The following is a 22,195-nucleotide window of genomic DNA, read 5'->3' as shown; positions in this document are numbered from 1 at the left end:
ACCAATGACGGTGATAATGGACCTTGTGAATTAAGCCATTCCTCAGAATTCTTTCTTTGCAATCCTATAATCCAATAATTAAATAATATAATTAATTATATTAAATACACTTACATTTTACTTACAATATGTAAACCAGAATAGGTAAAGACAAATTTAAAATAAATATTATTTCATTCTCAAGGAAAAGGAATCAAATTCCTCAAAAATGTGTTCATAAGTTTCATTATAATCATAAAAATATATCCATATATATTTTTATCATTGATAAGTAATATATTTAAAACTGTTTAGTGAGCTCTGGAAACAAACATAATCCATGCTTTTCTACTTTGCCCTAGGAATTCTGGCAGATCGCCAACTTTCCCTCTCCTAAAGGTTTCAGGATTCCTCTGAAGTCATTAGAAGTTGTACAGGTGCATATGAGAAGAGGTTGACCTTGAATGTTCTTATGACAAGGTGCTAAAAGAGTTCTCTGACTTGACTTTGTTTTAGAAATCATTAACTGTTGTACTTGCAACTTCTAAAGCTTGCTAATATAAAACAGTTTTATTATCCATTTAACTATGGTCTTTCAATCTACATTTCAAGTTGTATCTATATTTTTAGGTCCTCGCAATGCTATTCTAGGAATTCTAAGAAAGCCACAGAAAGCATTTAATCTCTTGCAACCTACATAAACATCTACTTGAGTATGCTTTTAAAAATAAAAATAAAATTTAAAAAATAAAATTCAAAAAATAAAACGCCACTATTAGCTACATTTATCAGGCTATATCTTATTCCGATATATGTTATCAGGAACTATCAATATAAACATTAGAGTTAAAAAGCTTATTGATTGTCTTCCTTTTAGTAAAGCTCTATTAAGCAGAGCTCAGATCATCACTATGGCAACCAATAAAGAGGCGAAAGGTCAGCAACCCTGAAAATAGAATACTCTCTATAGAAGTGTACTGCTCTCGTGAAGGTTAACAGCTCTCAGAGATGTTTATTACAGATGGGCAATGTTTCTACTTTTGTGAACAAATTTACCGATACGAGTTAGTAATAAAAAAAGATTACTCAGCTAGAAAAGGCTAGCAACAACATCCAGAAAGAGCTCCTTAAACACTGAGCAATTTTTAAAGCAAACATTTGTAAAACTATCTTCTAAACCAAATGTTGATTATAATCTCTACAGGAGAGAAATGAAGAAGAACTGTAGTCTATACCCAATGAGTCATGGCAAAAGGAAATAGTAGCACAGTTAAGAATACATTTTAATAAGTTACCTTTGATGAGCATATTAGTTTTTCTAGCAGGTTTTATATTCTTGATCATAGGAGAACGCTTATTATTCAATAATTTCCCATTTGAGATTGACTGTGCCAACTGAAATGCATTCTCCATGTTATAAGCACCTCCATGGTTTGGGCAGTGCTTCGTTGTTCATTCATGTTATTTCACTCCTTAGAAAATTAAGTAGAATAGAATGGGAATGGGGAAAAGCACTAACCCAGACGGGTGAGAGCCTAGCTCACAAATATCTCCCCTATATAAGCTCTACAATACATTGAACCAAGACAACAGAGGGAAAGGAAGTATTAGCAAGGCAGGGAGAAGAGAACATTGATCCAGATGAGGTGGAAGATTCTGGACATCTGGAGAGAGTCATGTGAAAGGCAGATGAATGTACAACAATAAGATAAGACAAAAGAACAACCGAAAAGAAAGATGGACGGATAGACACAATACTCAAAATGAAAAGAAAAAGATAATATGGGCGTGATCCTCATGATCCCCATGTTTCCTTCCTTGCTGACCTCTTCTCTGTCCTTATTATAAGTTTAAAACTTACTGATGTTTATGAGACTTCTATGACCTTTGAATTAATTAATTTGTGTCTCCTTAGTATATGCTATTAGCAGGAGATGGCTTAGAACTGAGTTATGGACTTGATCAATTGCTTCAAATGGCCCATATTGACCACTGGCACAGAAATCTTGTAGAATGTCTACAATCTATGTAAAGACTTTTTTTTTACTGTATTTGAATGACCTTCAAGTGACTAGAAACTAAAACATTATAGTGGAGTGAAGAATAGAAACTCTTTGAGAGTAGAGTGACTGAAGAGGTATGCACTGGCTGGACATCTGTTGAAAAACAAAATCAGACAAAGAAAACAGAGGTCTCCATCGAACCAAAGTGAATTTTTTGTGAAATTTACAAGGTTAGTGCTCCCTTCCCAGAAGCTGCTGTGGCAAGTAGCATACAGAACTTAAAGAAGATCCAAAAAAAAACCCTGAAGAAACCCCAGACTAATATTAAAACCACTCCTATTCCTTTTATTAAAGGTTTTTCCCCAACTGAAAAGATACCACCCTGCAAGGTTGTATCCATGAATGTATAAATATCAAGTCTTCAACTGCCTCCCCACCTATTCCCCACAAAAGGGGAAGGAAGCATTTCTTCCTCCTGCTTTTAGCCTGTTCTCAGGTAGTAAGCCAACCCAAAAAGACAATGTTCCTTGAGATACTTTCTGATGGGTCCATTTCTGTCCTGGCACATGGAAGAAATGCCACCACGGCCAACTGAATGATGTGGTCCATCCACCTACCCCATAAACCCTCTATGACACAGGCCTGTGACATCAGTGAAAAGGCTTTGTTTAGTTTAGTTTAGTTCACAGGTTTCTGGGGCGAAATGTGGAAGTAATGTCTGCAGCTAAACCAAGAGAGAACACATTGCCTCTAAGATGTTCAAAGCTACCTTTTTAACTAGCCCAACAGGAATCATTTCTTTTTCTAAAAACAGAGTGACATGCTAAGCATCGAAAAATTTCCCAAATCTTCATGATGAACCTCCTTTAACCTGCCATTTCAAAACATCATTAAATGTGGATACCATCATTTCAAACATTTGCTTGACGGTAATGAAAATGCATTTTGAATTAGTTTCTTGCTGCTCTCCTAAAAGACTGGATCCAAAGGGATTGCTTTGTATAACTTTGCACTGAGAATGACTCTTGAGAAAAGATCCCAGAAAGTGGGGCACAGTCCACATCCTGATGGAATTTAAACCCTACTAAGGAATACATGATCCATCCGGGGAACAATTCTAAAGCAATTTTGAAAATAAAAAATATGAAGAAAACTATATAGAAGCAAGGGAAATGGGAGATAAGAAAAGATCATCATGAAAAATTCTATTCATGATAAATCAGTCTAATATAAAACAGCATGGAACTGCACTTACATGTGGAAAGTCTACACATGTGAAATAGAATGGGTCTCAGTTGCTAAGTCAAAAATACTGGGTGTATTTGTCTAACACTCCTGTGTTAATTCTGTACTCACTAATTGCAGGAAGCCCTCCACTACCTAGAGCTTGTCCTAGCCTACTATTCTTTACAGTGACCCTTACAAATGTCATCAGGAATAATTCAGGCGGAAGTTTATTCAATTGGATCTCTCCAACATACTCCACTATAGGGAACAGCAAATGGTCACCCTTCTCCACAGAGCAAGAATAATCATGTCAAACAGGTTCTTTCTGATCAACATGAACCTCAAGTACTGAACGAGGGCAGATTTTGTAATCTAGAAATCCAACTGAACAATGAGAAATAGCCTGAAAATTATTTCTGCCTTTTAACAATCAGATGGGCTATTGATGGGCCCTCCATTGTTTAGTGCTCAGTCTAAAAATGGCTGCCTGCATACACCGTCTTGTCGGTCTTCTGGAATGATTTCATGATTTTATAGCATGCAGGTTGCACCACACATGAAAATATTTCCTGACAGTTCTTATGTTCCTGGGCTTCTGGGAGTATGTGAGGGACACTGGGTATCTTCAAATCTTCTTTTGTCCACTTTTGTCTCAATTTAAGAAAAATAATGTTTTTATATTTTAAGGAATGAGGAATGTGAGATTGAAGAATATAATCTTTGGCACAGGGAACTTAGAACTTTAACTTAGGCAGAGATGAGATTAATAAAATGTAGAAAGGATAATTTAAATCAGTTCCACATTTTTCTTAATTTCCCCACATGCACCTAAAAATTAGTTTATTCATATGTCATCAAAACACACATTCTCAAATGATACATATTTGTAAAGAAATTAGTTGGCAACTACTCAAGGAATATTTCAGGTTGTTTTTTTTTTCGTAAGCCAACACGGGAAAAATGAAAGATCCTTGAAAGTAGCACCCATATCTCCTACCAGTTTCCCCAGCTCATAGCAAAGCCTTGTTCAGAGAAGGCATTTGAAAATACTGACCATGAGGGAGAAGTTACACTTCTCTGTCCTAGAGTTCATGCTAGTATAAATTCTCCCACAGCAAACACATTCACAGAAAGCAGTTTGTTCACGTGGAAAAGACTGATGTGAGATAATCATATTTTAACCGAACCCAATGTCCTGTACATGATAATCACACAAAAAGTATTTCAGTAAACAGGTAATAGTATTTACTTAGCATTACTAAGAGAGTAGGGGCTTACATAGCGTGAAATCCTCAATTTAGAACTGGTTATAAATTTTACTTCCAATTTCCCATTACATCCCTATGAACAAAATTTCATAATCAAAATCAGTGTACTTGTTTCCCGAGATAGGAAATGCTTCCTATGTTAAACTTTAAGAGCACTTCTTTGTATGCTTATATTTCATAGCACTTTCCGAAATATAAAAATCAGAGCACCTTTCAGTTTATGGAGGGGAAAAATAGCCTGTCTGGCACACCTGTCAGGTGCGCACCGAATCCTCAGAGAATGAGCTATAAATGGATTTGTTCATGTGATGGCAGAACAATTCCACAAGGGGTCCCATGAGTATTTCTCAGCATGGAGATGTCACCTTACACTGACTACTACGGCAATGGATTCGTTTAAAATAGAAAGCCATGATAAAATTGGAAAACAACAATGAATTTTTAAAAGGACTGTAAATAACAAGACTTTAAAATCCCCAAAGAATAATAATATCTGAGCCTGCAATTTTTATAATTATAGCATCCTTTGAAATTATTAATTTTTGATAAACCTAATTCTAATGTTTTGGCAGTTTATCTTCCTTCAGATGTAACCCTTTAGTTTGGTTTAAATGAAAGTCCAATTTAGACGTGTACCTAATCAATAAGCATTGTTTACCTGCTCTGACTGATATAAATAATCAATTTTCCTTTTCTCTTTACACAACTGAGAACACAACAGGCAGATGAAAATTGTATGGGGATTAATAAAGCACCCAATATTTTAATGTTGTGTGTGTCTTTTCTTTATTGAAGCCAATTATTTGTAAAGCAAAAAATATAATAGTATTATTAAAATAGTATGTGAAATCTGAAAGGAAATTATTACTACATTTAGCCTTTCAAGCTCTGTAAGTTTTAATAGCAGAATGGGAACAAAGATACCTGGAACTTGAATGTTTTTGTTGAATAGTCTATTTCCATATGAAAGGTGGTAATTAGTGTAAGCAAGAACTAAATAGCAATTCCTATCAAAATTAACCCAGTAAATAACCAGTTTCTCTTGCCCAGGTTTCCTAAACTTATCCTAGATGAATTTTCATGGAAAATTTTAGAGTGTCCTTGATGCTGTGTGACATCACAGATATTTCTCTGAGCATGACTCTGATGTCACCTAGGGTCAGAAGAAATCATTTGTTACAAACTGAAATGCATACATTTTAATAAGGGAGAAAAGTAAGATATAAAGTTGAATAACTCAACTATGCTAAAGTAGAAATATACTAAACTATTGATAATGTAAACTTTAGGCCAGTGGGTATAAGCTCATTACATATTGAATGCGTGAATGAATGAATGAATGAATGAAAAAACAGGGAAAGCCCATGTCCACTAAGGAAGAATGACTTGCTTCTCAGTTTTAACCAACTGATAAATGAGGAAAACCTCAAGAAAGCCATAACTGATTTTTCAAGGACAAGCCAGATATCTAGAACTTTTATATTAAGATTCTTAATTTTTAACAATGTTAAGAAATTTGTTTCTTTCCTTTTCCAGAAACTGTAGGTCAATCAAAATCCGTCTGTTGACTGGATACAACCCATATGCAGGTAGAACTCTGGATGATTTGTTTTGTTGTTTCTATATTCATTAGAATTGGGTTTCATTACAAATAACAGAGGAAACCAGACAAGTTTCCCTTTCTCTTTCATGTAAAAGAAACTTGAAGATGTTGAAGATGTCCAATGTTAGCAGGGTGACACCATGAAGTTTTCAGTCAGGCCCCTGTCAGTTCCCTTGTTGCCACCCCTGTGGTGCAGCCATCACCCTCATGGTCCAAGGCAGCCACTAAAACTCTAACCTATACATCCAGGCAGTGTGATGGATGGTGGCATAATAACGTGCCAGTTCTGTTTCAACAGGTCTTCTCAGAAGTTCTTCTAAACACTGCCACTCATCTCACTTGCCAGAACCTAATCATATGGCCACGCTTCTCTGTAAGAGCAGTGGAAAATATTGTCTGTTAGGAGGACAGCTATATAATCTGCTGGAAGTCTAGGTCCTGCTTCTAAATGGGTATTGGGGGAATCTAGATGTCTTTGAAACACTTATCTATAGACACAGTAACCTTTGATCTATTGGATTTTTTTGGTTAGAAAGAGAACATATGTGCAAAACAAAAACCAAGTCAGACAGTACTGTACAAGAGTTACTAAGGAAAGAGCTACATCATGTCTTCAGCTGCTCAATACTCCAAAACCAACTCAGACGTTAGTAGAATGTGCAACCTCCCATTAACTTGCCTATATGCAAACATTACTTGGAAACTTGATGTTTGTTGTGAAATATAATGAATAAACAGAAAAGTCCATACATTATCTAGGTTGAGTATAAAAAGAATTATAAACTCCCACACATCACGTGCCTCCTCATCTTCCCGCCTTTTCTTCCACTCTGAGATACCCCCACATGATCACAATCTTTTTCCTTCCCCAAGGGTAACCCTTACCCTGATTTGCAAAATAATGATTTCCTTGCCCTTGTACTATGGTTCCCAGATCCCTTTTCTTACATGGCTCCAGGCTAAGATTGGCATATTTGTATACATGTTCATGAATCAGAATGGCTTGAAATTTTCCTTTCTTACACTGGCTTTGTTGGGTTTGATATCAAGGTTATGAATAAAATGAGTGAAGGAGTGTCTCCTCTTTGTCTACATTTTGGAAGAGTTTGTGTGAGAGTTCTCTGTTCCTGGAAGTGTATCAAAATTTTCTAGTAGAGCCTCTTTTCTAGTAGAACTTTGAAATTTTCCTTCTGGGAATATTTTTTACTACTTTTTAAAAACTTCTGATTCAAATTCTTTACTGTCATAAGACTATTCAGGTTTGGTATATTATAATTTTCTAAAAATTAGGTTGTTCGTAAACCATCTTGTTTCAACTCTATATAGTCTCACTAATTATTTTATCTAATTGTTTTATCACTTACCAAGACTGTGGCATATTAAAACCTCCCTCTGAGATTGTGGACATCTCTATTTCTCCTTATAGATCTCTATTTTCTTTATTTTTGAGTCCCATTGTTAAGTACATAGAAATTTAAATTCATTAAGAATCCCTGGTAAGTTGAAACTTTAGTCACTATAAAGTTACTTCTTAACTCTAGTAATTTTTTTTTTGCATTAAAGTTAATTTTGTCTGGCATTAATATAAATAAACCAATATTTTTGTTTGTTTAATATATGTATGGTATATGTTTTCTATCAAAACAATTTCACATTTCTGTAAATTTTCATTTATCAAGACATTTTTAAAACAACATTTAATTGGATCTGTTTTCTCCAACTTAGTATCCTTTGTTTAGTCTATTTACATTAAATTAATTATATTTAATTATTACTAACATTTGGATACTTTCTTATTGTCACATCTGTTGTGTGCTTCTTTCTCTTGCTCTTTTTTTTTTTTTACTACTTTTGGATAATTTTTATTGTTCTGTTTCTCATTGTAGATTAGAAGGTACATAGTCACATTCTACTCTTTCAGAAATAATTTAGCAATTACGACAGGGACATTTCAAAGCATAAAGATTAACAATATATTTACCTTTCTCCTAGACAAAAACAAGGCCCTTGGAAAATTTTAATTCCATTTAACCTTCTTAACATACATAGTATATAAAAAATAGTATTCTATGTTGAATGACCATTTTATCTTATTTCTTTTAAACCTCAAAAGACACCATTGCTGTTGTAGATTAATGTTGTTTAGAATCAGTGACATATTTATTACTTTCTTTGCCTTTCATTCCTCCCTGCATGTCAGAACTTTGGTATAGTTTCTTTATGCCTGAAGTACACCCTTAGAGTTTCCTTTATCAAAGAGTTTGATAATGTGAAACTCACCTATTTGTGTTACTTTGAAAATGTCTTTTGCTAAACCTCATTCTTCAAAGATAGTTTTTCTAGGTAGTATTCTGGGTTACCAATTCTTTTCTTTTAGAATATTGAAGATAAAATTCCACTTTTCTCTTTTTACTTTTTGCTTGAAAAGACAATGCCAGTTCTTCTGAACTCCTTTGAATTTCATTTACCTTTTTGTCTGTCAACTTGTAGGATTTCACTTTGTCTTTGGTGTTCTGTAGTTTTACTAAGCTATGTCAAGGTTTAGGTATCTTTTTATTCCTCTTCTTGATAGTCACTGGATTTCTTAGATTTGTAGATTGGTGTTCATCAATTCTGGAAAATTCTGAGCTGTTACTTCTGCAGAGACTGCTTTTGCCCAAACCTGTATCTCCTCTCCTATGGACCACGATAGAAAGCCACATGTTAAATCTTCTTATGCGTTCCTCTCTTTGTCATCCTCTTGTCCAAATTTTCCATTATGTATTCTCTGTATAACTGCATACAAAATAACTTCTTCTGACCAGTATTTCAGATCCCTAATTCTCTCCATAGCTCTTTATATTCTATCTAATTGTTGTTAAACCTATCCATTAAGTTTTCAATTGTTATTATATTTTTAATTTTAAAAAGTTTTATTTTGTTCTTGTTCAAATCTAGTAGGTCACTTTTTTATAATCCTCTATCCTCTAAAAATATTTCCAAATTCGCCTTATGTTTTTTTTTAAACTTAGAAGAATATTTGATCTATATTTATTTTCTGAGAATTCCAATATATGAAACCTTTGTGATCTTTCTGCTGTGTGTTCTCTTCTGCTGGCTCATGCATGCTGCCTTGCATACCTGTATGCTTGGGGTGCTTATTCTTCACAAGCAGAACAGTGTTCTGCTCATGTCCTTGCAAAAGGGTCTGTTTTGTCTGGTTGAGACCTAACATTAAAGTCCCTTCCTCTAGAGAGCTGGTACTTTTTTCTAGACACTTTGGTGCACCAATAGTCTGGGACTAGCTTAAAGAAAGTTCTTCCTCTGAAGAGTCCCTGTACCACTCATGCAATGGGAACTTGGGCCTAAAATCCATGTGATGTCCAGGCTATGATCACAGCTTCACCAGAACAGGTTTTTTATTTGTCTTTTATTTTTCCTGCTCTGCTTAGTTAAAAGCCCAAACCTCCTCCCTGGGGTTAGAAGGAGATGGGTTTATATCTGCTTTAAACTTGCAGTAAGGAAAGAGACCTTCGATATCTCTGCTCAATATGGTGGCTTCTATTAGATGATTCAGTTTGAGCAAATCACGTTTCTTGACCTTTGCTATCCTTCAAGCTTGAGATCCCTGATAACAAAACCTTTTAACAAAAATTTTAACAAAGGCTTAACGAAACCTGATAAAATTTTCCTTATTAGAAAAAGCATACACACATGAGGAAAAAAGTATCAGAAAGTTATATAATAATGTTTTAAACAATAAGGTTGTTTACCAATTCCCCTAAGAATAAATCTGGAAATAGGCTGGTGACATTGTTGAGTCTCTTTGTTAATGAATCATAGAATCAATCTACTTCCAGATTTCCTACCATGTTGAGTTAGTGAACTCCCCTATTAAGACATTATTATCTAAGTTTCTGATACTTTTAGTTGAAAACAGCTTGACTGATACATCCCTCTTACAACTTATGCAAATCTAGTGGGCGGGGAAAAAATGGTTGTTTTAATTGGCCTCTCTCCAGCTATTAGTGATGTTGAACATCTTTTTGATACTTGACCATTTAGAATATTCTCTTCTGTAAAATTTGTTTGTGTCTCTTACCCATTTTTCCCTTTAGCGCTCTCTCTCCTTCTCTCTTTCCACTCTCTTGCCATGCACACACCCACACACATGCACACACACATGAGCTCTTTAACGTCCCATAGTTCCTACCTTTTTCCAGTCACACATGTGGCAAATATTTCTATCCCATATTTAACTTATCTTCAGTTTTATTTATGTTATCTTTCATTACTCATTTTTATTTTAGTTTGCATGCAGTTATATCTCTTTTCCTTTTATAACAGTTGGATTTCCTGTCTTATTTAAAAACAGCTTCCATACTATAAAGTCATAAAAATCTTTTTTTCTAAATTTTTCTCTGACATTTAAATTGTTTTATATTTCACAATTAGATATTTAATCAAGCTGTAATTTATTTTTGTATATGGTATGACACTGTGGTACAGCCCTGTTTTCTTCCAGATGGATAGATAATTATGCCAGCATCATTTCAAAAATAAACTATCCTGGAATTTCCATTTCTGCCAAGTTACACTTTAGATGTCCACAGAAGCCCTTCTTGGTACAGCACACAAAAATGCTGAATAAAATATAAATGAAAAACTTTTTTTCTATTACGTGATTAAGCGGGTGAGAAAAGAAATGAATTGCTCAGAGCCACAAATAAAGTGAAAATCCAAAGAGGCGCTTGAGCACTTGGGCTGCTATTTACCCTGGAAGCATCTGCCAGCTCCTGGTGGTTACACGCTTAGTTTACCAGATTGTAGCACAAGATCAGGAGGTAAAACATGGTTCCTGAGACAGGGAAGGGCCAGATCAGAGACCCTCATATCAATCAGGCAACTATGAATGGCATTAAATTGAAAATAAAGGAGTGTTCTGCAGACAAAGACAGGGTGTACTCTCCTCTATGTGTGTGTCTCAACCTTGACTTTGGTATAGCAAAAAAGAAAAAATATATCTTCAAGTGTTTCTTACCCCAAGTGTGTACCATAGGCAGGCTTGGAGCCTTAATGCATATTACATGTTGGCCAAAATAAACCTAATCAAAACATTGAATGGGTTTTGGTTGGTAACACCCCCAGATACTAGTGGAAGCCAATGTAAATCTTTTCTGGAGGAACATATATTTTATTATATATATATAATTTATTGTCAAATTGGTTTCCATACAACACCCAGTGCTCATCCTGGAGGAACATATTTTAAATACAGGCTCCAAAAATTTCCTCCACATAAGGTTCCCCAAAACCTGAGCTCACATTCAAAAATCACAAAACACATGAGGAAAGTAGCCATCAAAATATGAGTCAGCAAAATAAAATCATAGCACATTCAAACTCGCACAAACTGTAGATATTAAAATTATCAGATTCAAACATTAGGAAATAACAGGGGAAAGATTTCAAGAGGCATAGAGAAGAGATACAGAAGGCCCAGCTCACACAAACTCGGGGAAGGAATTGTGAAAAGTGAGGAGAACTTATCAGAAGGCTCCCAGATCGAACCCATCGTACATACACACCCGAACACCTTCCAATGTGAATGGAACTTTTTCATCTATTATTGTTTGTGTACCATATCTGGATCCCCCAGCGCCCCCCCCCCCACCACCAAGGGCACACCAATTTGTGTAAACAAGTCTTTTATTTTTTGAAATAGAAATATTCTTGAAGAGTTAAGAATTTACTCTTTACTTTTTTAAAGATGTTTATTTTTTGAGAGAGAGAACACATGTACATGCATGGGGGAGGGGTAGGAGAGGTAGAGAAAGAGAATTCCAAGCAGGCTCAGAGCTGTCATCACAGAGCCCAACATAGGGCTGGTGATGAATGGTGAGATCATGACCTGAGCCAAAATCAAGAGTGGGATGCTTAACCAACTGAGCCAGTTACCCCGTATCATTTACTTTCAAAGGTAAATTTTTCCCACTCAGTGGCTTCTCCCCTAAATTCAGAGGAAGCTGAGAGTGGGCAATCTGCAGGAGTTATGAGGCAAGAAGTTTCCTGAAGCCTGGGAGTACTAAGTTCAAGTCAGAGCTGGAGTCTGGAGTCAGAACAAGAAACGTAGCATCCAGAAAGGAAAGAGGATATTTTTGGAACTGAAGGTAGCTATTCTTATCTGGTCTAAAACTAAACAAATACATTAGTCAGGGTACATTACATAAAGTATATGTTTCTCTTGTTTAAGTGATTTGCACAATCTATATTTAATTTTTTTTTATATTTAATTTTTAAATATTCAATACTACACTTGTTTTGTAAAAATAATGACATATTTGCTGTTAGTAGAAATGTACTCAAAGTACTAGTCAAATAAATGGCTGTTTTTGGAAATGGATGTTGCCTTTCAAGTTTTACATAGGGAAAAAAGCCTCTAAATATTTGTGATAATACTTGAACTTGGAAGGTCACTCCAGTGACATCAAAGATACCAGCTTCAATAAGCTTCAGGGAAGGGAAGCAAGTTTTCTAATATTATATCTCCATCAAACTATAAAACTGTTTCTATAAAAAAAAAAGTATGATTAACTCCTAAAAATTAAACCCATGTGCAGTGTCACAGGAGAAAGTATGTTTTTTAAGGGCAAATGATTGAATTTAATGTGATCTAAGTCAATCTTGCTTGCGATGATCTAAATTAATTCTACTTAAATCTAATACAACTTAGCATAAAAAATGAATGGGTAAAAGATTTTTAAAGGCCATTTAGAAAAAAAAATAAAAAAAAATTTTAACGTTTATTTATTTTTGAGACAGAGACAGACAGAGCATGGACAGGGGAGGGTCAGAAAGAGAGGGAGACACAGAATCTGAAAACAGGCTCCAGGCTCTGAGCTGTCAGCACAGAGCCCAACGCAGGGCTCGAACTCACGGACCGCGAGATCATGACCTGAGCTGAAGTCAGACACTTAACCAACTGAGCCACCAAGGCGCCCCAAGTGTTTATGTATTCTTGAGAGACAAGAGTGTGAGCAGGGGAGGGGCAGAGAGAAAGGGAGACACAGAATCCGAAACAGGCTCCAGGCTCTGAGCTGTCAGCACAGAGCCCAACGCAGGGCTCGAACTCACAGACCACGAGATCATGACCTGAGCCGAAGTCGGACGCTCAACTGACTGAGCCACCCAGGCGCCCCAGAAGGAAAACATTTGAGATTAAAACAGTAACTAGATTCTTAATAGATTTTTGTACTAGTAAATTAAAATAATAAGTGTCCCTGCTCCATTTTAAATTACCACATTTTAAAATACCAACTAAATGGTGTTTTTTGAACTGTGAACAACCTATTAGTAGGGTCTGACCACCGTTTTTACTTGAGGAAAATGCATAGGGTACCTCACAGGAAGGGTAAGAATATTTTGTAAAAATCTTGTTTCAGTAGAGTTTGCATGCAGGTTGGGGGAAATTGTATAAAATGTATTTCTTTCTGTGTGTCTCAGTGGAAACATGTATAAAAGCCACTAGTCTGGGTGCCTGGGTGGCTCAGTCCATTAAGCATCTGACTCTTGATCTCGGCTCAAGTCATGACCTCAAGGTTCCCGAGTTCTAGCCCTACACTGGGCTCTGCCCTGTCAGTGCAGAGCCTGATTGGGATTCTCTCTCCCTCTCTCCCTGCCCCTCCCCCTCTCGCCTGAATTCTCTCTCTCTCTCTCTCTCAAAAATAAAATAAATAAACTTGGGGCACCTGGATGGCTCAGTCAGTTAAGCATCCAACTTCAGCTCAGGTCATGATCTCAGTTTGTGGGTTCCAGCCCCGCGTCTGGCTCTGTGCTGACTGCTTGCTCAGAGCCTGGAGCCTGCTTTGGATTCTGTGTCTCCCTCTCTCCCTGTCCCTCCACCACACATGCCTTGTCTCTCTCTGTCTCAAAAATAAATAAACATTAAAAAAATAAATAAAAATAAAATAAATAAACTTTTTTAAAAAAAGGCCACTAGTCTAAGGTTTTAGGAATTAGAGCCAAACACTTTAAAAGGATTTTTAGGAGGGAAAGAGCGAGCGCCTATAGTTCTCCAATTGCTGAGTTACAATCGCACAAGCAGAAGGAGGAAGGGAGAGAGAAAAAAGTCGAGGTCTGTGTTCAAGGCAGGAATTTTATCACAAAGAAACAAAGCAAGAGGCCAATTGTTACAGGACTTAAGCACAGAAGAGCATCAACTGAAATATCACAAACCTTGGTTACTACACCTACATCAAGTCACTACCCAGAAACAGCCCCATAGTCTGGAGTGCTCGGTGAAAGAACCAAAGAGCCAAGGATCCGCTTGACTTTCAGAGGAACCAAAAAGGGAAGTCCAGATTTTCCTGTATCTCTTCTGGTCACCTCTGTACGTTTTCTTCCCCATTTTGCCCGTTAATGTGATGTAGAGCACTAACACCGTAGAAATGTCACACTGCTTATTTTTCAGAGTGCTTTTATACATTTCATGTATACGTAACCAGATTTGAAATGGGCAAATCCCTACTAGCCAGAGCAGGGGATATCATCACGCTCACTGATGACACGAGAACAGTGGCGTTGTTGGCACGGCCTGTGTTCAGTGCTCAGCCTGGAAGTCCCTTTCCAAACAGCTGCTGCTCCAAATACAGCTAATAACCGTTTGGTGCTGCCTCACAGACAGCACGACCCAACCCAAGATGCCTGCATATACAATCCTATTCAATGTAATGTCAATTTACCATACAATGTCGCTAAAAGAAAAAAGTTCTTAGTTTAAGAAATTTGAATTGAGTAAATGTCACAGAGCATTTTTTGTAGACATATTAATTACTGGCGAGACAACACGTATCTTCCCTGTTATAAGTAATATTTGGAAATCAATGAATGTAATCCATCACATCAATAGACAAAAGAAGAAAAATCTTGCTATAATCTCAAGACATTCAAGAAAATACTTGAAAAAAATTAATATTCATTTAGGATTAAAAAGACCTCCCCCAAACCAGGAATTAAAGCAAATTTCATCAGTTCATAACAGGAATCTCAAAAACCTACAGTTAAAATCACACTTAATGGTAAAAGAGAGAGTGGTAATGAGTAATACTCAATACTCATTACTCATACTTAATGGTAAAAGAGCATTCACTCCTAGGACCAAGAAAAAGGCAAGGATCTTCACTCTTAGCACTCCTATTCGTCAACGTATTAGCGGTCCTAGCCAGTGCAAAAAAGCAAGAAAAAGAAATAAAATGCAAACAGATCAGAATGGAAGATGCAAAATTGTCTGTATTCACAGATAAGATGATTGCGTATGTAGAAAATGCCAAATAATTTTTTAAAGAGCTACTAGCACTAAAATAATGTGCTTTGGCAAACTTGTCGGAAATAAGGTCAATATGCAAAATTAATTTCATTTTCGTATACTAACAATTAACACCGAGATATTAGAAATAGCATCCAAAAACATGTGCTACTTAGCGATAAATTCAAGAAAATACACATGAGACCTGTTTCTTGACAAGCACAAGACACTGCTAAGAGTAACTGAAGAAAAACTCAATAAATGAGGAAACATGCTATGTTCATGGATCAAAAGATTTAATATTGTTAACATGACTGTTTTCTTCAAATAATCTATATATTCAACTCAATCTAATAAAAATCTCAGCATGTGTTTTTGTAAGAATTGTCATATCAATTCTAAAATGGAATTGCAAATGCAAAGGATTCAGAAGATCCAAGTCAATTTTAAAAAAGAACAAATTTGGAGCGGTCACACGACTTGATTTTAATACTTATTACAAAGCTACACTAATAAAGGAAGTTTAATAGCGATATAAATAGAGACATCCATAACCCTCGAACAGAATAAAGAGGCCCGAAATATACCCACATATATATGGTCATTTTATGTTCAAAGTGCCAAAGTAATTGAAAGGATAGATTTTTCAACAAATGATGCTGGAAAAATTTCATGTCTATATAAAAAAATAAATTTCACCTAAACCTCACAGAGTAAGAAAAATTAAGTTTAAACTGATGCAGGCCTAAATTATGCTGAAATGTTAAAATTTCTGGAAGAAATTATGTTTCTGGAAGAAACATAAAAGAAAATATTTATGAACTTTGCATAAAGACTTCTTCAATTAGGACGTGAAACATATGAAACATAAAAATAAAAATACATAATCCATCAATTTGTAATCTACTCTGCAAAAGACACATTCAAGAAAACAAAATGGCAATCCACAGAATGGGAAAAAAAGTCAGAATACACATATCTGATAAAGGACTGGTTTCCATATATATAATGAAGCTTTACTTTCAACCATAAGAAGGTAACCCAATGTTTTTAATGTGCGAAAGATTCGACATTTATAAAGGCAGATATGCAACTGTCCAATATGCACATCAAAATAATTGAACACCATTACCCATCAGGGAAATGCAAATTAAAACCTCAATGAAATACTACTACACAATCACTTGAATAGCTAAAATTAAAAAAAAAAAAAACTGATTGTAACACATGATTGTAAAAGTATGGACCAAACGGAACTATCATCATACATTTCTGCTGGGGATGTAAAAGTGTACAATTTCAAAACTACTTGGGAGATAATATTTGTAAAATGAATAGATACTCATCATATGATCCTATAATTCTGCTCTTAGATATTTTCTCACAAGAAAAAAAAAACATACCCCAAAACTTGTACATTAACGTTCACAGCACCTTTATCAACAATCCCCACATGGAAACCACCTGAACACTCATCAGGAGGCGAACAGGTAAAACAGCCATAGGAGATCCATAGAATGGGATATCACCCCGCAGTAAAAAAGGAACAAGCTACTAATACATCCAACAACATGAATACATCTCAAAAACATTCTGAGTGAAAGAAGCCAAATGCAAAATAATATCTTCCATAAGGACTCCTTTTTTTGCGAAACTCTGGGAAAAAACAAATCTAGTCTACACTGACAGAAAAGAGATCAGTCGTCTAGCCCTAGTCAAAATGAGGATTGACTGAGAACATTTTGAGGTGATGGAAATGTGATAGTGGTTACATGGGGTATGTGTGTGTCAAAACTCATCAAACCATACAATCAAATTGTGTGCATTTCATTATATCCCAACTGTACCTCAATAACATTGATTTTTGAAACAGACTGGTTCCTACCTGGACTTGAGGGTGGAACATAAGCTTCTCGGTAGTTAGGCAGAGTTTATAGTTGGGCTGGAAAAGACCTACATTCTAGCTGCACTAAGTGTCTTTAATTTGCCCAACTGCATATGAACCAGGTTACCCTCGAAGACCGTTTGTTGCTGTCAAAATACTGTCTTGTGCCCATTCTGACTGGCAGAACCTGGTCTTGTGGGTAATTCAATATTGGGAAGACACATCAAAGATGCCATGGCCACAGGCTAATGCGGAGACCTACCTCCCCCTCCTTAATCTTTTGGATCTTGGTCATGGGAAGACAGCATAACGTAGAGGGAGCCTTCACTTCACTTCAGCGTGTCTTGGGCCCACAGATAACCATGGGAGAAAGTCTAAGGGAAGAAAAGTACCCAGCAGAGATGCCAGATCACCACCAAATCAAGGATGTCTATGGAATCTGAGACAGAGAGAATAAATGTGGTCTAAAAAATCAAGACTGCAAGTAGCCTTGGGGATGAAATATGCCAAGTATGGCTTCTTCTGCAGTATATAGGATAAAGCTCTAGAACGGTGTTTCCCAAAGAGTGAGACAAATACCAGTGGTGGTACATGTCCCTCAGAAATGATTCTAAGGGTTCTTGAACCGACTTGGAGTGGTCAGCAAACACGATTTAAATGACATTGAATCACACGATATTTTCTCTCTAGTTCTCTCAGTGTTTCTGTATTATCAAAAAGCCTCATTTGGGGCCAGTATGTCTATAACATCATATTCTTCTCTCTTTTAAACAAAAAGAAATACAAAATGCCTAACTGAAATACAGTAGCTATTTTTTGTTTATGTACATAGTTATCTTTTGCTTACACTAAGTAAACTGGTTTCTCATTTGTGGTAGTGATGCCAAGTTTCCGCATCAAATAAATGTCCTTCAGTAAAAAAGGGGGACAGTGAATTTATACAAAAAAAGAACGGGTTAAAAATACTACAGTAGAATATCGATATAGTGATACAGGAACACCTGAGGCTGCATAACAGTACCTTAACATGTTGCTTTGTAAGGAAGACTATATATCTGCGTGTAGATATAAACACATCAGTAAGCACTGAATTTTTACCAAATTGATAAATATGAAAGAAAATCCACTACAGAACATTTTCATGTCATAAATTGGCTTGTGGTTTTAATGACTTGCCCCTTAATATCCCCCAAAGTTGCATATTCCACATTGCTGATAAAAGACGAGTTTCAGATTTTCTGTGTCTTGTAAATTAGGAGAAAAGACCACGAAATTGGGGAAAAGGCAGGAATATATGTGCACAATAATGAAGAGTTACATTCCATTCTACCTCCATCTTCTTGCTTATGAGTGCTTGCTCTCGCGTGCAGGCAGGCAGGCAGGCAAAGAAGATACGCAGAAGGTGCCCATGAAAAAAGATTTTGTCTCCATAGAAGTCAGCAATCTACTATTTTTAGTTTTGCTCTCTTTTCTCTTTTTTTCTTGGTATACATTTTAATTTCTTTCCTTTACAAGAATCCATACAAACGGACATATTACTTTAGGTCCATTAATCACTTCTAAAAATACAACTCACATGGACAAACATCACAATTGTTATGCTGTTGTCAATGTTTTGACACTCTTGTGCAATTAAAAAAAAAATCAACCTCAGCTGTGCTCTAGAGAATATTACCAGTCAAATAAGGAGGGAACTGTAAAACAGATTTTCTTATTTAAAGAAACATCCAACAGTTTGATTTCTACCAGGCTTCTAATTTCCCGATAGTAAAATTACATTTGGGATGAACAAAGATAAATGCCTTACCTTTTGGAAGGTGCAGTGTTATGTTGTTGCAAAAATCTGTGAAGCAGCATTCAGTTTTGGTCACGTTGTTGGAACTATGACAGAAGACTTGAGCGTTCAACTCTGGGAGAGAGACACAGGACTTGATCACCTGTTCTTTCCCATTGGTTAGCATAACCGAGGCCCAGCATGCTCCTTCAGTTTGGCAGGTAAAGTTTGAAGAGTCACACAAAAGACATACACACTTCAATCCTGGAAGTGTAAGGCAGAAAGCTTGAAGATGCAGAAAACATCATGCAAATTTATTTCATAATACCTGAGTACAAGAGTTCAATCTTAATGAAAATTGAGGTAGGGTTTAAATGAACAGCATTGGGCAAACACATGCTCCCACTGTTAGTACCTCTCAGTCATGTGTTTTATTAAATAGGAGGCCCAATCATCTTTTATTATTACTTGTATTTTTGTGAATTTATTCAGTTGCGACTATATTTTAAAATCATTTTCCTGTCCACAGTCTAAATCCCACCTTCTTAAACCCAACTGGCTTATTCCTAAGTCAATAGCTCCTGTGAAATGCTAGGATGCAGTAACACAGAAACCCAGGGGGACTGTCCAGCATCTCTTGTAAAGTGTGGTCAGAGAGCTGTGTAACCAAACATCCACTGTGCTCTGTTCATTTACCCTTTCTCCTTTAAACATTCAAGTACATGTGCAAAACACAAACCTAACCATAGAAATCTACCACTCTTGGGGCACCTGGGTGGCTCAGTCAGTTGAGCATCCGACTTCAGCTCAGGTCATGATCTCATCAGTCCCAAGTTCAAGCCCCACGTCAGGCTCTGTGCTGACAGCTCACAGCCTGGAGCCTGCTTTGGATTCTGTGTCTCCCTCTCTCTCTGTCCCTCCCATGCTCATGCTCTGTCTCTCTCTGTCTCTCAATAATAAATAAACGTTAAAAAAATTTAAAAAAAAGAAATCTACCACTCTAAAAATAATAGTGTGATCCTTTACATTTATATTTGATGATATTTTAATATTATTGCTATTGCCACAGTACCTTTAAGGCACTGATGAGCCATTACACTTCCCCTCTTGGCTAAGAAATACATGTCAAAAGAAGAGTCATTTGAACACAGACCATGACTTCAGGCACTTCTCTTTAATGAACACACCTATTCCAGAAAACATAACACATCAACAGTAGAATTGAACATATCTACACAAATAAAATTTCAAAACTGAGACTCTGCTAAATTAATCTGTTCACTGCACAAGTTTCCTCACTCTTCCCCACTTACTACACACACACACATACACGCACATCCACCTCTCACATACACATTTACTCCCATGGTCAAAGTGGTGCCATATTTTTCTGTCGTGATGTAAAGTATCTCTCACCATGAAGTTCAGTGGTTGTGACAATTTATTCAAATTTTATTTAATTACACTGTTTTTAAATAGTACAATACTAAATAAGGCTTTTGTATTATTACTCTAATGAGCTTTTTGTTAAATTATAACTGTTCCCCACAATTATCTGAATGTACCAAATTTTATAATAAAATAATTTTTACTGAAATTAAAGACCTTAAATTGCTAATTGCTGAAATTGGAGCTAATTTCCTAACTGCACAGTATTTGATACATAAATGACAATTTTTATCCTCAACTTCAAACACCAATATAAAAACAAATATGGATAATATTCCTTCATAACTGGGTGTGTAAGAAAGAACAAATTACATACTGAAAAGCAAAAATGATCCCTTCTTTGGTAATCTTTCTTGATTGGCAAGATACCCTCTCTATAAACATTTTTATTACTATGGGCTAAAAGAAATACAGTCATAATACAATTTTGTTACCAACGTTGCACCAAGCACATAGTTCACTCCTCCATTTATTCTAGGGGTGACTAATATAAATAAATACACAATTGACCCTTGAACAACATGGGTTTGAACTGCACGGGTGCATTTATGCATGGATTTCTTTTCAATAAATGCAGTACAGTACTGGGGCGCCTGGGTGGCTCAATCAGTTGAATATCCAATTCTTGATGTTGGCTCAGGTCGTAATCTCATGGTTCATGAGTTTGAGCCCCTCATTAAGCTCTGCACTGACAGTGAGGAGCCTGGTTGGGATTCTCTCTCTCCTTCTCTCTCTGTCCCTCCCCCATTCATGCTTGCTCTCTCTCTCAAAATATATAAACTAAATTTAAAAAAAATTATTTTTAAAATGCAGTACAGTACTATAAGTGTAGTTTCTCTTCCTAATGATTTTTTTTAAATTTTTTAAATGTTTATTCATTTATTTTAAGAGAGAATCATGTGGATGAGAATGGGGGAAGGGCAGAGAGAAGAGAGTGAATCCTGAGCAAGCTCCACTCCATCAGCCTGGAGCCCGATGCAGGGCTTGAACTCACGAACCACGAGATCATGACCTGAGCCGAAATCAAGGGTAAGATACTTAACCGACTGAGCCACCTGGGCATCCTCACCTAATGACTTTCTTAACATTTTATTTTCTATAGTTTCTTTACTGTAAGAATATGGTATATAATATATATCATAAAGAAAATATGTGTTAATTGTTAATGCTATTGGTAAGGCTTCCAGTCAACAGTAGGCTATTAGTAGTTAAGTTTTTGGAGACTCAAAAGTTAAGGAGATTTTGAACTGTGTGAGGCGTTGGTGCCCCTAACATCCACGTTGTTCAGTGGTCAACTATACTCATTTGTTGATATTTATGTGCTACAGTCGAACCTTATAATCCACACTGATTAGGATTCAGTAGAGCTAGATATATAAAATCCAGGTGATTTGAAAAATATTTTAAGTCACTTTCCTTGCATAAAAGACAGTTCATATAATGACTATCCATCCACCTAGGTGTCTTCTGACGGTGGAATCTCTCTAGTACCTCTACGACTGATCTGCCACAGGCCTTCAAATCCCAGTTATACTAGCTTTGAATTTTGGTCATCCATTTCCTTATATGAAAGAGGAGGAGAAGAAGAATATACCTCCTCATACTGTTGTTGTGAAGAATAAATTGATCTAGGTAAAGCTCTTAGAACAATGCCTGGCACACAGGAAGCATTATGGAACCATGCTTTCTCCTACTAGAAGAGGTAAAGCTAGTTGTATTATGTA

General features: G+C 36.1%; 1 protein-coding gene across 1 annotated transcript in view; it reads right to left on the bottom strand.

Annotated features, from left to right (window-relative positions):
- ACVR1C (activin A receptor type 1C) overlaps positions 1-19,284 on the bottom strand; it is a 41,302-nt gene extending 22,018 nt beyond the window's left edge. The window contains exon 1 of the mRNA XM_049615615.1: positions 19,056-19,284. Coding sequence (XP_049471572.1) covers positions 19,056-19,209 — 154 coding nt within the window. The 5' untranslated portion in view covers positions 19,210-19,284. The remainder of the gene's footprint in view (positions 1-19,055) is intronic.
- Positions 19,285-22,195: the final 2,911 nt, after the last annotated feature.

Source organism: Panthera uncia (assembly GCF_023721935.1).
Source record: "Panthera uncia isolate 11264 chromosome C1 unlocalized genomic scaffold, Puncia_PCG_1.0 HiC_scaffold_3, whole genome shotgun sequence".
NCBI classification, from domain to species: Eukaryota; Metazoa; Chordata; class Mammalia; order Carnivora; family Felidae; genus Panthera; species Panthera uncia.
The sequence above is the reverse complement of the archived record's forward strand: the minus strand, read 5'-3'. Positions and strand labels throughout refer to the sequence as shown.